This window comes from Talpa europaea, assembly GCF_964194135.1.
Source record: "Talpa europaea genome assembly, chromosome: 9".
Lineage (NCBI taxonomy): Eukaryota > Metazoa > Chordata > Mammalia > Eulipotyphla > Talpidae > Talpa > Talpa europaea.
Window position 1 is genome coordinate 13,597,121 of NC_140076.1, and position 14,307 is coordinate 13,611,427.

The 14,307-nt window shown below is 54.7% G+C and overlaps 1 protein-coding gene across 2 annotated transcripts in view; it reads left to right on the top strand.

The window, feature by feature from the left end:
- GRHL3 (grainyhead like transcription factor 3) overlaps positions 1–11,059 on the top strand; it is a gene marked incomplete at both ends in the record, with an annotated part of 28,445 nt that extends 17,386 nt beyond the window's left edge. The window contains 8 exons of one of the 2 annotated variants that reach the window (XM_084243419.1): positions 175–333; positions 807–882; positions 998–1,134; positions 2,628–2,662; positions 3,823–3,911; positions 4,738–4,823; positions 7,058–7,122; positions 10,945–11,059. In XM_084243419.1, coding sequence (XP_084099545.1) covers positions 175–333; positions 807–882; positions 998–1,134; positions 2,628–2,662; positions 3,823–3,911; positions 4,738–4,823; positions 7,058–7,122; positions 10,945–11,059 — 762 coding nt within the window. Of the gene's footprint in view, positions 1–174; positions 334–806; positions 886–997; positions 1,135–2,627; positions 2,663–3,822; positions 3,912–4,737; positions 4,824–7,057; positions 7,123–10,944 lie in introns of both variants that reach the window. The other variant, XM_084243420.1, reaches the window with a different exon arrangement.
- Between the last annotated feature and the right edge of the window lie 3,248 nt (positions 11,060–14,307).

Here is a 14,307-nt window from a genome sequence, read left to right on the forward strand (position 1 = left end):
TAAGCATCAGTCTCCCCATCTGTAAAAGAGAGGTGGGGATGTTTGCTTTCCAGGGGTGCAGTGGGGTGAAGGGCGCTTGCCTGGTATACAGTGGGCTCAGTAAACAGGCTTGTCCTGAGCCAGCAGGGCTGGCGACCTGCGCGCGTTGTTTATCTGGCTCCCATCTGTCCCCAGGTGTTCATTGGTGTCAACTGCCTCAGCACAGACTTCTCCTCCCAGAAGGGGGTGAAGGGTGTCCCCCTGAACCTGCAGATTGACACCTATGACTGTGGCTCTGGAGCCGAACGCCTGGTGCACCGAGCTGTCTGCCAGATCAAGATCTTCTGTGACAAGGTGGCTGGAGGGCCAGGGCGTCTGCTGGACCCCGGGGGAGAGGGCCACCCCCATCTCCTCCTTCCCAGAGTGTCTGTCTCTGTCCCTCGCTCTCCGAATGTCTCTCCCTGCCTGTGAGCATGTTGTCTGTCTAGGGCTCTCTTCTTGCATCCCTCTCTGCATTTCTGTCTCCGTTTTGTTGACGATCTCTGTTAAGCTATGTTAAGTCTTTCCATGTCTCTCTTTTGTCACATTTCTCTTTCTTCTCGTCTATTTCTCTTTTCTCTGTCTTTTTGTTCTCTCTCCCCTTCCCCACATCTCTCTGTCTCTGTTTCTTCTTTCTCTCCTGACCCCAGGCAAGGCTGGGTTGGATGGGGCTGGGCCAGGCATGTCTACCCTCCCATTCCTGGCTGGCCCATATTGATGATGCAAAGCAGCGAGCCCCCCCACACCCCAAGGCCCTCGGTGACCCCTTTCCCCTATTCCCCCGGCAGGGAGCCGAGAGGAAGATGCGGGATGATGAAAGGAAGCAATTCCGGAGGAAGGTCAAGTGCCCCGACTCCAGCAACAGTGGTCAGTGGACTGGTCAGGACTGGCTGGGTTGGGGTGAAAGGGGGTGACCAGCGGCCAGAGACTTGGGGTGTGCCTGGTGGGGCGTCAGATCTCACTGCTTTCCTTTTCCCAGCAGGCATCAGGGGCTGCCTGCCTTCCGGCTTCAGGGGCAATGAGACCACCTACCTGCGGCCTGAGGCAGACCTGGAGACCCCGCCAGTGCTGTTCATCCCCAATGTGCACTTCTCCAGCCTGCAGCGCCCTGGAGGGGTGAGGCTTTGGGGCCAAGAGAGGGTCTGGGCTCTGGGTGGGGACTGCCTTATCACAGACCAGTGGAGAGCCACCCCCTCAAACAACACAGGTCAGTTTCACAGGGCCTGGTAGTTTTTTACATCAAAATGAACAAACCTGTATCGAATCCCAGAGGATTATAAGAGTGTATGCTCCAGTGATGTCAGTGGCCTGGTCTACTAAAGAGCGTTGTGAGGAAGCAGAATTCATAACCAGCGAAGTGTCCCTGCAGGGAGCACATGGGCTTACACCCCAGAGTAGCTGCAGCCACAGGTCTGGGAGGTGACCACTGGACAGCACCAACACTCTCCGGTGGGCTGCTTTGAGGGTGTACCACACATGACCACCTGGATGCCTCCTCCAGCCCTGGACACTGGAAACTGTTCTCTGGGTTCATGGCGGGGGGTGGGGGGGGCTGAGTACAGAGTCTCCCCAAAGTTCACAGTAAGAGGCAGAGCCAGAATTTAGACCAAGGCAGCCAGATTCAGAAACAAGGCCCTCTGCCAAGAGCCAACCGCCCAAGCCCGGCCATCGACTGAGCCCCCAAGACACGCAGGACACTGGGCTGTGCCCTGGGCGTGTCCCTCCTTTTCCCTCACAGAACATCCCCAAGATCGAGACTATGGTCATCCCACTTTCCAGCAAGGCCACACAGCAGCAGGATTAGGAGCCCAGGGCCCGTGTGCCAGCTTGCTTCCTTGTTAACTCTGAGAGTTTCCCACCACCATTTAGGCGGAAATGTTTGTAGACACAGAGGTGCTCAGCAGGTTGACTTAGAACCAGCTCGACTGGGGAGCTGCAAGCACAGCTGCTGCTTTTGTCACCCACCCCGGGCACACGCTGTGTCCACTGGCCTCCTGACACTGCCCGCAAGCAGCGCTCTTGTCCCAGGGCACAGGCGCCTGCATTCACTCACTCTCCCCACATAGGAGACAACCACTGGGGATTAAGGCCCTTCTGGCCAGGTTGACAGCTAATCTGGGGTGGGAGGGGAGGGACGGATCATGCCTGTACTTGTGAGCCTGGAGGGGGGATGCCCAGGAAGTAGAAGAGCCGAGAGACTCTACATTGTCCTCTCTGGGCCTCTGTGTGTCTCACGCATGGTCCAGATCACCCAGGGCCAGGATCTTGGGAAGGCTCCAAAATGGTGCCTCTTTCCCTCACCCACTTTGCCTCAGCTCCAACTACCTGGTTACCAGCTTAAGGGCAGCCACCCCAGCCCTCTGGGTGTGCTGGGCTCAGCGGGGACTCTCTGATCCTGCCACCGTTCCTGTAGCACCTCCTGTGTGTTCACTGAATGCCCGCTAGCCCAGGCTGGATGCTGCCTTTCAACACATGACCTGAGCAGAAGGGGCTGCAAAGGCACTGAAATGGCCTTTCCCTTGCCCTCCCCACCATAGATTGTCCCAGCTGCTGAGGGATCCTCTCTTCTTCCTGCACATGAGAGCAAGTATCTTTTCTTTGCATTACAGGCGGTGCCCTCGGCAGGACATGGCGGCTCCAACAGGTACGGAGAGAAGCAGTCAAGGGCCTCACCTGCCTGCTGCCCCTCTTTACTGCTTCATGGCCCCCCAGCCAGGGGCTGGGCCCAGAGGAAGCTGTCACGAGACTCTGTCCCCAGCCTCCCAGCCAGATTCGCTTTTTTTTCTCACTGAAACTCCCTAGGTTTTTATGGGTTTGTTTTATGTGAAAAGCTGGCGAATCTCTGGCGAGACATCTGCTTGTAAAAAGAGAAAGAAAAAGTCTCTGAGATGGTGGTGCAGATTCAGAGAGCGAGGAGAGGCAGCTGGTACCAGAGGAGTTGGGGGGATGGAGAGCCCTTCCCTCTTCCCCAATACCCTCCTCTGACGCCAAGGAACCTGGGAGGGCCCCTTCAGCCTTGGACGGGCCTCCAGGCCTTCCATCTCTCAGCCTCAGCCTAGAAATCTGTCAAATGGGGAAAATGGCTTCTCCAGGAGGAGGCAGTCGTGGGAGGGTAGTATGTACATGGAATCTTTGTACGGGAGAAAGCACTTCCTGCTGATCCTTTCTTGTTATCATTTTATTCCCTGTAATCAAGAGGAACTTTTCATAGGCGCTTTCACATGAAACTGTGTCATCTGTCACCTCACAACAGACCTAGTCAGGTAGGCAGGGGCTATTACTCTATTTTTAGATGAGGGAACTGAGGCTCAGAGAAGCGAAGTGACTTGCCCAAGGTCACACGGCTGTCAGGTAGCAGAAGCAGCTTGGAACCTAAGGCTGCCTGCTCCAAGTCCCCAAGCCCTTTCAATTCCCACTGCCTCCCATCCAACCCCAATTCTTTCAAAAAAGAATGATGTTGATAATGAAGTAGTGTTCCCACTGAGGCCTACTGTGCGCCACATGCTGTTCTAAGAACAGCTTGCGTAATCTCACGGCTTTATGCAGTATTGTTAGGATTACTTATGATCACCCCATTGTACAGATGTGGCCACCGAGAGGCTTAGAGACTCGCCCGGCTAGGGAGGGGCAGGCTGGGATCTGAGCCCAGGCAGTCTAGCTCCAGAATCTGCTACTTTAACCATGGTGGGCTGCTTTGTGCCCACCTTCTTGGGGTCTTCTCTACCTCTCGGTTGCAGCCCAGCAGGGTTCCCCAGACTCTGAGAGCCCCTGGGTTCCTCACAAGCCCCTCCCTGCCATTCACAGGCTGCCCCTGAAGCGTACCTGCTCGCCCTTCACTGAGGAGTTTGAGCCTCTGCCCTCCAAACAGGCCAAGGAAGATGACCTCCAGAGAGGTAACCTCACTCCCACCCCATTTACTGCCTCAGCTCCACTCCACTGTCCCCCAAGCTGCTAGGGCTGCCCCCTCCCCATGAGGCCTTCCCCAAAGCCTCAAACATGGATCCTGGCCAGGCCACCAGGGTCACACCCACCCAGCAGGGAGGGTTCGAGGGCAGTTTACCCCTAGAGCTGGGTTGGGCCAAAAGTTAGGGTGGGGGTAGGAGTGAGGAAAGCACCGGGGTGCTCAGAGAGTCAGCCAGGGTGCTGGAGGGATTTACCTCCTTAACCTTGTTGGACATGGTGCCCTGGGACAGCTGTGAAAGATTGAGCAACTGCCCTACTTTCTCGAATGGGTGGGAAGCAGGTGGGGTTTCCAAACTGGCTTTCTAGCTTTGATAGTCTAAATCCATGACTTCCTGGGAGAGGGTCATACCCTGGTCTCTGGAGGCCGTAACTAACCATCAAGCAGACACCAACCAGCAGCTAAGGTCACACGGTTCCAGCCACCTTGATAGCCAGTCCTCCTTGCACTCGCTGTTTCCAAGCGCCATGTCACTCACTCCTGCACAACTCTGTGGATCGGGTAGAGCTGCCTCCATTTTCCATGTGGGTAAAATGAGGCTCAGTGATGTTAAAGTACCTTCCTCAAGGTCACAGAGCATTCAAGCCTGCCAAGGTCAGCACAAGCTGAGCAAGTGTAGGGCCTGCAGAGCTGGCCTCAGCAAGGATTTGCCCTGTTTTGCAGAAATCAATCTATGTAGAACATATTTTTAAGATTTCCCCCACATCTTGTCTCCTTTGGCCCCTCAAGCCACTAAGACCCTCCCCTTTGCTTCTTAGTTCTGTTGTATGTACGGAGGGAGACCGAGGAGGTGTTCGACGCCCTCATGTTGAAGACCCCAGACCTGAAGGGGCTGAGGAATGCGGTAAGAGACCCGCCTTGCCCTGGCCAGACCCCCTCTGTGCTCCTGCCCCTCCTCCCCTCCCCCCACTCTTCACCACACAGTTCTGATTTCCCACAGGCATAGTCTGGAAAGGAATATGCTGGAACCCTGGCTTTCTGGTGGCCCACCTGTCCCACCCCATCTGTGGGGCCTGCAGGGCTGGCTGGCGGGGGGGGGGGGGGTGCCTCTGTGATGTTATCTCCCAGCCAGAGCCCTGGCTCCACCCTGGGAGTCGAACACACCATAAATCCTCCTTAATCTGATGGCTGCTGTCTGACAGGCCAGAGCTTTTTGTTGGCTTTGCAAACCTGTTTCTGTTTTAATGGGAATGAAACCCAAAAAGGCTAGGCCCCAGAGAATCTATTTTCTTTCCCAGGGGGCCTTGTTCCTCCAGCTTGTGGCTGGCTGGGGGTCGGTGGCCAGGGCAATGACAGTGGTGTCTGAGCAGAGAGACCTTCCCCAACCCCCCAAAACTACCAGGGAGTGGGTGAAACAGCCCTGAACAAAGCCCACAGCAGCTTTGTGGCTCAGCTGAAAACTGAGCAAACACAGCTTCTACCAGGGCCAGCTGTGCTTAAAGGTTGGACCGCACAGAAAACCCAGAAGGTTCCAAGATACCACACTGGGGAAGGGGGAAATGAGTCTAATAGTAACATTAGTTCCCTCTGATTGAAGACTCACTATGTGCCAGGCATTTTGTCAGCTTGTTGCTAGCTCATCCTATTCTAACAACCCTGAAAAGGGAGCCCTGTTGTCTCATTTCCCATGAGAAAACAGCCTCCCAGGGGTCGGGGGCCTTGCCAAGGTTACTAGAAGTGGCAGAGCTGGGATTCTGGCCCGAGCTCCGTCCACTCTGCTCTGCTCTCCTGTTCTCGTCACGTTATCATCAGCCCCGCTTGGCACCAGCTCCAGGAAGTCGGGCTCACAAAGGTCCATTAATGTCACTCGAATATAGACTCAGAATCTTTGAGCTGGACAGTACCTTAAAGGGTCAGCCCCCCAGCTGGTGCTTGAGCTCTCTTCCAGAGGCTCTTCTTGACTAGCATACTTCCAGGCACAGAGCGCTCACGACCGTAGGGCCACTGCGGCCTCTGTCTTGCTACAATTTATGGTTAGAAAGTTCTTAAGTTCTTCCTTAGATCAACTTGAGCAGCTTCCAGCTTCATTACCATTAAAATAAATAGTCTGGGAACTTTTCTTGCCTGGAGGGATCTCTATGGAGGCAGAAAATAACCGAGAAGCCAAGGCAGACCCAGAGGGCACCTCAACCTGAGGGGCAGGCAGTGGAGGTCGGAGCAGCAGCCTTGTCTCACAGTCGTCGGCGGGGCCAGCCCGGACACGGTCACCTCAGTTCACGGGCAGAGCCACCCTGAGTGTCTGTCCACATTATCCCCATATAGATGGAGCCCCGGCTGGCGGGGCTGGCTCCCGAACATACCTGCCGCCCCAGAGGAAACTTTGGGTGGTGTGGGGAGAAACAAGCTCCAGCAAGTCACTCACAGGCCCCTGAGCAGCAGGTCCCTCCTCTGTACGCTCTGGGCTGTGCTGGAGACAGGCACCTCGGCTCGGCCTTGGGCTGTGTGCATCTTACCTCCCGTGAGTTCATCTGCTCGTGGGTGTGATGCCCCTCGCAACAGGGCAAGGAGCACCCCCATTGCACCATTCCTGACATAATAGCAGTGACCATTTATGGAGGTCTTAGTACATGCCAGGAGCTGTCCGGAGTGTTTTATGTGGACCTATTAATTTAATCCTTGTAGCCACCCTCTGAGGGAGACACCAGGCCTGTCTCCGGTCGGGCGCCTGGTGAATGGGAGGCCTTCGTGTTCTAATGTCTGACCACGCGGGGGCCGGGGAAATGGTGGGTGCTCTGTGGGATATTTTACCACCACGGAACAGGCTGTTTGTCTAGAGTTTTCTGGGAAGTAAATTTTTATATAATTATAACTTTTATATAAAATTTTATATAAGTTCCTATATAAAAAACAAGTTTTATATAAAACTGTATGTCCAGAAGATGGAAAGGGATGCATCAGGTGTCTATTGGTGTTTTTCTCTGGGAAACAGGATTGTGAATGATTGTAATATTCTTCTTTGTGTTTTTCCACCATAGGGATGCATATTATTTTTATAATCAGGAAATAAAAAGCCACGATCCAAAATGATTTCATCTGGTTTGGGCCAGAGATAGTGAATTCCCTACCCTTCTTTTCCAGATCTCTGAGAAGTATGGGTTTCCTGAAGAGAACATTTACAAAGTCTACAAGAAATGCAAGCGCGGGTAAGTGCCCAGTAAGCCTCCCTCCGCGCTCCCCAGCTCTGGCTCTTGCCCATTGAGTTGTTGGCCTGGGGAGCTCCTGGCAGGTTTGCTGTGCAGGGCTGAGACCCGCTGCTCGGTGCTGAGTGGTATTTGGATTTGTTGGCTGGAGAGCCGCCCCCGCCAGGCCAAGGCCACCTGCAGCCCAGCTGCTGACCACTGCTGGGAGGAGAGGAGCAGACAGGTGGAGCGTCTCTTTACATGGCCTCATGGAGCCGGGGGGTGGGGGGGCAGGGCAGTCGCCACTACCATCCATCTGACCTTCACAGCCACACTGTGAACATACCATTACCTACATTTTACAAACTGGGAAACTGAGGCTCAGAGATGCTAAGCAGTGTTCAGGGGGCAGGAGTAGCTGAGGAAAGGCACAGAGGCAGAAGGGCCCAGCGGTGTTGCTCCTGCTGAGTGAGGGATGAGAAGGGGGTGGCTGGTGATAAGCCTGGAAAGGTTTTGTGAGTGAGCATGATTCCGAGGGAATCCACGCGGGGCACTCCATGGGCCTTGTCCACCTGTAGGTATGAGGGAGTATGCTTTACCCTTTAGGGCAGGGCAGTGCCTGCTGCCTGCTGGGGGCTCCTGAGAAGTAATGCTGTCGGCCCAGTGACCTCTTGCAGGAGGAGGCCGAGGGCCACATAGTGACTGGCCTCCCGGGCTCCATTTCCCTGGTCAGAGCCAGTAAGCTGGGCCTCTGCAGCCATTCCTAACTTGGTCACTCCACCAGTCCAGCGTGAGGAGTTGTCACTGGGAAAGTCCCCCCCATCCTGGGTCCACAGCTTGACCTGCTCCGGGCAGTCTAGCTGCAGCCCCACTGACCACCTGCCCCTGGAAGGTGTGCAGACCCCTGTCTGTCATCTGTGGCTCTTCTCTTAAGAAGACTGCAAAGTGAGGCGCGTTTCCTCCTCAGGCTGAGGCTCTGTCCTGGCCTGGCCCTACCTCCCTGCCTCCCTCCTCTTTGGTTCCCACCCAGCCTCCCTTGGGAGGGCGGGGTAAGGGGAAGGTGTCTGGCCCTGCAGCTCCTGGGAAAGGATCCTCTTGGTTTTGGTTGTATGAGTGTCTGGGGTTTTGTGTGCGTGTTTTTTTTTTCTTCCAAGTTTCGGTTTCAAACTGGGACTCACACGCTGTCTTGGAGCGGAATCTACCTCATAGCAGAGGGCAGGCTCTGCTCTGCCCAGACAAGTCCAGCCCCACTTCCCCTTCATGAAAGTGCCCACACCCCCCGGCTGCAGCCCCACCTGCTGCAGGCCTCCCTACAGCTCCCACTGCCCTGGGAAATACCTTTATACACGATGCTGGGGAGATGCCTACGAGGATGGCCTGCCCCCGGCCCTCTGCCCGGGTTGCGAGTCTTTCCCTTAAGCCCCAGCCAATTATTTAAACATAATTATAACAGCTCCTATTTGTGGAGCACTTCCTACATGCTGGCGCTGGGCTCAGGAACTCCCAGCGTCATCTCACTGACCCCTTGAGTTTGGTAAGATTATTTCTATTTCTGCAGATGAGGGAACAGTTCAGTGTAGCCCCAGGGACACAGTAACTGGCAGGAGGAATCCTGGCTTGTCTGAAGCCGGTGTGCACACCCGTTGTTTTATCTTGCCTGCTGTGTGTTCCCTAACCGCTAAGCAATGTGCAAATAAAGGCTGTAGCCAGGCCAACTGATTTGCCCAGCCCCATCACCCAGGGCATCACCCAGCAGTCCTTCAGCGGCACCCCCCGCAACACACATTCCCAACATGAAAACCTCAAGCTGAGGATTGTCAGAAATGCCTAAATGAGAGGAGTCCCCCCAAAATCTTTTGGGGAGGGGAGGCCAGGCTCATTTACTGCCTCCCTCAGAGTCGGACTCGCCTCGTCTGAGAAGCAGGAAATTCTCATTAATGGCTAGTTTATTTTCACTGAAACCTCCCCAAAGTCCTCTGGACAAAGGTAGATACAATCAGCTTTACAAGCACCACTGAATGCTTGAAAGATTAACAAATACATTGTTTTTGCTGGCGGCTGGCCAGAGGTTTCATGTGAACCAGGACAGAAGACAGCTAGAAGCTGGCAAGTGACGAGAGGCCTGCGTTCTGTGACAGGGGCTCCCGACCAGCCCCTGTCTCTGAGGCCCAGTGGTCACTGACCTCTGAGGGGAAGGGTCCGCGGGCTTGCCTGGGAGCCCTTGTGCGCAGGTGTGGGCTCTGGCCTGAGGGAGGCCCTGCTGGCAGCAGGAGGGAGTAGGCCCTCAAGTTTGTGCACGTCAGGCACATACACAGTGCCTGGCACCTAGATTCACCCAATAAATCCCACAAGGGAAACAAACAGAAATCACTGACGCTGACAAAGCCCTCTGCTCCCACCCCAGTCCTGGTCTCCCCTGGGCTGTTCCCAGCCTGCAGCCCCCGGACAAAGAGCCCTCTGTGAAATGAAGGAACTGCACACAGGACCTGAGGATGAGGATCCTGGAATTAGCCATTGGCAGTCAGCACCGGGGCCTCGGAGCCTAAGCCCAGGCCTCCTCCTGGACAGCAGCAGCCGCTTGGCCACGCTGCAGGCCCAGCTGGACCTAGGCCACGGGCTGGGACCCGGCACTGTCCCTTACCTTGCCCACCTGGGGGAGTGAGGGGGACGGGGCTACCACCTTCATGAAGCCCCCTGCCCACTCCTGCCCCATTTGAAATCAAGTCACCCTCATCTCAGCTCCCAGCCCCGCATGTTGCTGTCCTTTATAGAAGCCACTTTCTCACTTGTACTTAGAGGGGATTTGTTTTTCCCTTTCTAAAAACGTGGCAGTGACAAGACACAAAGTCTGAATTCAAACCCCAGCTCTGCCGTCTGTCCACCGCGTGAGCCCAGGCGAATGACTTAGCTTTGAACCTCAGCTTTCCCAATCTATGAACTGGGTCATGTGGCTATAAGGAGTAGTTTTCCAAGCCCTACTAGATGCTAAGCTCCTGGGTGGAGGCTCTAGGATCTTCCTACGGCCCTTGCTTAGAAAGGCCTCAGCAAGTGCTAGTGGGGTGTACGGGCGGACAGACAGTTAAATGGATGCGCAGAGGTGCCCACATTCATGACAAGTCCAGGTGTCCTAGCAGGAAGGGGCAGACGGAAAGCTGATGCGATCGGATCAGGCCCCATCTGTGGGCGTCATCAGGGCGGTAGCTCCCCGAGGGCTACCCTTAGGCTTTGACCTCAACCTCTGTGGAGGCCCTGTTCCTTGCAGGCCAGGCCAGGTGCTGCCGGGAAGTGTGCAGAGAAGGGAGGGCCACACCCTTCAAGTCTATCTTACCAGCCCCATGGTTCCAGCGTCACAGGGAAGGAACGGAGAGGGGCCTGTGTGGCATATGCCTCTGGCTCAGGCAGACACACCTGAGTGATGCATCGCAGCCTCCTATTGAACCCAAACTGCACTGGTCCACCCACCACACCTGTGGACTTGCACTCGCTCCGTGTCCCGGTCCTCAGCCGGGCCTGGTGACTCGGGAGCCCTGCATGTCTGCAGGGCGACATCTCTGCTGCTTAACAGTGCCCGGGCGTGCCCGCAGAGGCCCCCTGGCATGAAGGCGAGCGTGGTGGCGAGCAGGCTTTGTTTGAGTTGTGGCTCTGCCACTTGGCTGTCGTTCCTGACCCCTGAAGTGGAACAGGGAATACCCACTTTGCAGGTTGTTAGGAGGGGCAGAGAGAAAGTTCGGGAGATGCCTGAAATGGGGCAGGGGCACCCAGTAGGTAGTAACCTTGACCTTGTCACCAAGATGGTCTGAAAAAGAGGGCCTGCATGTAACTGCCACGTCTCCTCCTCTCTTCCAGAATCTTGGTCAACATGGACAACAACATCATTCAGCATTACAGCAACCACGTCGCCTTCCTGCTGGACATGGGGGAGCTTGATGGCAAGATCCAGATCACCCTAAAGGAGCTGTAGGGCCCAAGTGGCGACTCTTTCCGACCCTGGGGGCAGGCTCCAGCCGAGGGCCAGCTGGGAAGTGGCCCCATGCCACACACAACCTCTCGTCATGCCTCAGTGCTGTTACTTGAATGCCTTCCCTGAGGGAGAGGCCCTCGAGTCACAAACCCACAGATGTCAGAGCCAGGAAGGGACCTGGGAGGTGTCCCCATCTGACCCCCCATCTCATGCTTGAATCTACTCTCCAGTCTTCCTGTCGGGCCAGAGACAGTGCCTTCTTGGTTATTGTGGCCACAGACTGTTTCCTGCTCCGAAGACTCTTTTCTGCAGCATCTTCTTCCCTCGGAACAGGCGGACGCCTCCCCGCCGCTGACTTGTGTCTGCCTCCCACTCTTGATTTTCCTGTCCGCTTCAGATCAAGGATTTCTTCCCCCTGAAAACTCTTGATTTCAGTACAAATGACTTCTAAAAGACTCATGTGTGGGAACAGCCCTTCTCACAGACTTGCTCAGCCCAGGTGTAAATAGCGCTCACACTGGAGTAACGTGACCACCACGGCCACTCCCGTTGTACACATTTCTTATTTACAATTTCCACCATGTTAAATATATATATAGAGGTACATATTGTATAATATGCATCAGTTTATTTTATGTGACGTTTTATTTTATACTGCTTCTGTATACATTTTTATCATTTCAAAAAATGTGTATTTCACATTTCTTGGACTATTTTTTTAGCTGTTATTCAATAATTCATTTTGTATACTCATGGTATTTAGTAATAAAATCCCACCTATGTATTTCTTCAAAGGCTGCTCTTGTTTTTTTGTGAGTTTTCTGGGAAGAGAGGGCGAGGGTGGACCAGGCACTCTGCGTCCCTGTGAGCGCTTGTGCTGGACTGGAAAAGGGTGTGGGCTGTGCCCTGGGAGGCAGAGGGGCCGCCTGCAGGGAGCAGCACCCTGATGCCTCTGGCTGCTGTGCCCCCAGGCTGCCTGCTCTCACCTGCACTGCAGGCCACTCCGAGGCCCCCCCCCCCCCCCCCCGACTTCAATCAGCATCTCTGCTTCCCCCTGTTCAGATGTTAAGGTTTCTTATAAACTTTTATCTGAACAAAATGAAAACAGGAGAAGTTTGAAATCCATGAGCCTCTCTAAGGGCCTCCCAGGTCCCGTGCCCCAGGCCCTGCTGGGGTCAGGGCCAGGACTGGGGTCAGGCAAGTGAGGCACTTGCCTCAGATGCAAGAAGCACACGCACAAGATCATGACGAATACAGTATCAAAAACTGGAAGCCAGGATCAGGACTACAGGCATTTTCTTGGTCTCAGGCTCCAGCATGGCCTGCCTGGCCGCACCTCAAACTACTGCAATGTTCTATGTCAATCACGTCTCAGTTTCTATTTTAAAATTCAGATTCTCAGGTTTCACCCCAAATCTACAGAATTTGCCTTTTAACAAGATCTCCAAGTGATTTGCATGCACATTTAAATTTGGAAAATATTTTATTAAACTACCCTAACCCTTACTAGACACCTTATAGTCCCACTGAGAACTTTAATAAAGTTACCAATGCCTCAGGTCAACTAAATCACAGCTTTGAGGGGCACAGGAGGGCTATCTCTGAGGCAGCTCCCAAGATGACCCTAACATCCAGCAGGGTTTGAGATCCACTGGGCTGGCAGCAGCCGTGGGAGGCCCATGATATCTGATCCAATCAAGACAGTGCATCCCAGCTTAGGGGCTCAACTCCAGGCATGTATTCTATAGAGCGTGGACTCAGACTGGCCTACATAGTCCTGCTCTTCTCTTGCCAGATCCCCTCTTTCCTGACCCACTTGGAGGGGCTCCCTCTGGGATGACAGTTCACCTGCCTGCGGGGAGGAGATGCCTGTCTTGTTCTCTGACATGTGGCCACCGGCCTCTGCCTGTGGCAACCCCAGGGCTGACTGCTCCCTGCTAAGGTCCCACAGGGTCAGAGGACCTAAAAATCAAGGCCTTTGAGGTCTGGTCCCATACTCAAGTACAGGGTCAAAGAAAGACTCAGCTGCAAGTGTCAACTTTGATAGAGGTTTCCAGAATATCTAGTACCTAAGTAGACAATTGATGACCTGCTAGAGTTTTCTTTAGTCCCAACAACAAAATTTTAATTAAAATTAGTTTTCAACATTTCAAATCAACGGAGTTCACATTTTAAAGATTTCCCAAATTGTTGAAAACTGCAGATCCCACCACCATCAGCTGCAGCCATGGTGAGGCGCCTTTAGACAGGAAGCAGTCCCAGCTTCCACCCTGGCCTGACCTGTCTTACTCTGTGCATTGCCTGCCCAGCCCCTGGAAGTACTTGGCCTGAGCCCCCTAAATTCTGATCTGACTGTTGACCTTAAGGAGAAGCTAAGGAAAGGAGAGGACGAAGCACCGCGAGATCCAGACTGTTGCTATTTGCACAGCACTGCCCGCTGCCTCCTGAACATCCCCAAGCAGTGGGAAGAATCTGAGGTTCTCAAAAGGCCAACTTCATGAGAAGCAAGAACTCTGTTTTATGGGCTATGTTATTCTCTCCTTCTGCCTCCTTCTGCCTCACCCCCACCCCCCGCCCCTTCTCAGAGGGAGAGCCAGTTAGCAGCCAGCTGAGACGTGAAGGCCCAGGTTGTCACGTGCAGGGAGAAAAGTCAAAGGAGAAAGCCAAGGGCCTTGTCCACAGGAGATGTCCACTTACAAAGCGAAGGACACCTGGGCTTGGGGAAGGAAGGAGGGGGTGGGTCGCTACTTCTAGTCTTTCCTGGTGCTTTGGGAATCTCTGCATGTGGCGAGAAGTGGCTGGGCAGACCTGAAACTCTGTTAAGGATTGTGTCAGACACATGCAGGGGCGGGGGGCGGGGGGCGGGGGCGGCCAGGGGGCGGGCAGGTGAGGGGCGAGAGGGTATCTACAGAGCGCAAGGCCTTCCGCCCCCGGGGCTGTGGCCCCAGCAGGGTCCGCCCATGTGCTGCGGCCTCTTCTGGAGCTGTGTGTGGAGCACCGTGGCCATACTCTTTCTGAAGGCCAGCTCTGTGGGCTTATCTGGGGGAAGAGGGGTCCAGGGAACCTCCTCATGTCTGTCACAAGTGCCACTGGGCCTTCCTGGCTCCTGGGACGTCAGGAGGAGTCTGAGGGTCCAAGCCGGGATGGACCCACCTAAGCCACAGCCTGTGCTATCCACCTGCAGGGTCACTCTGGGCCCAGGGCCCTGGCTCAGCATCAGGCTTCTAGGCAGGGTGTCTGCCCACAGA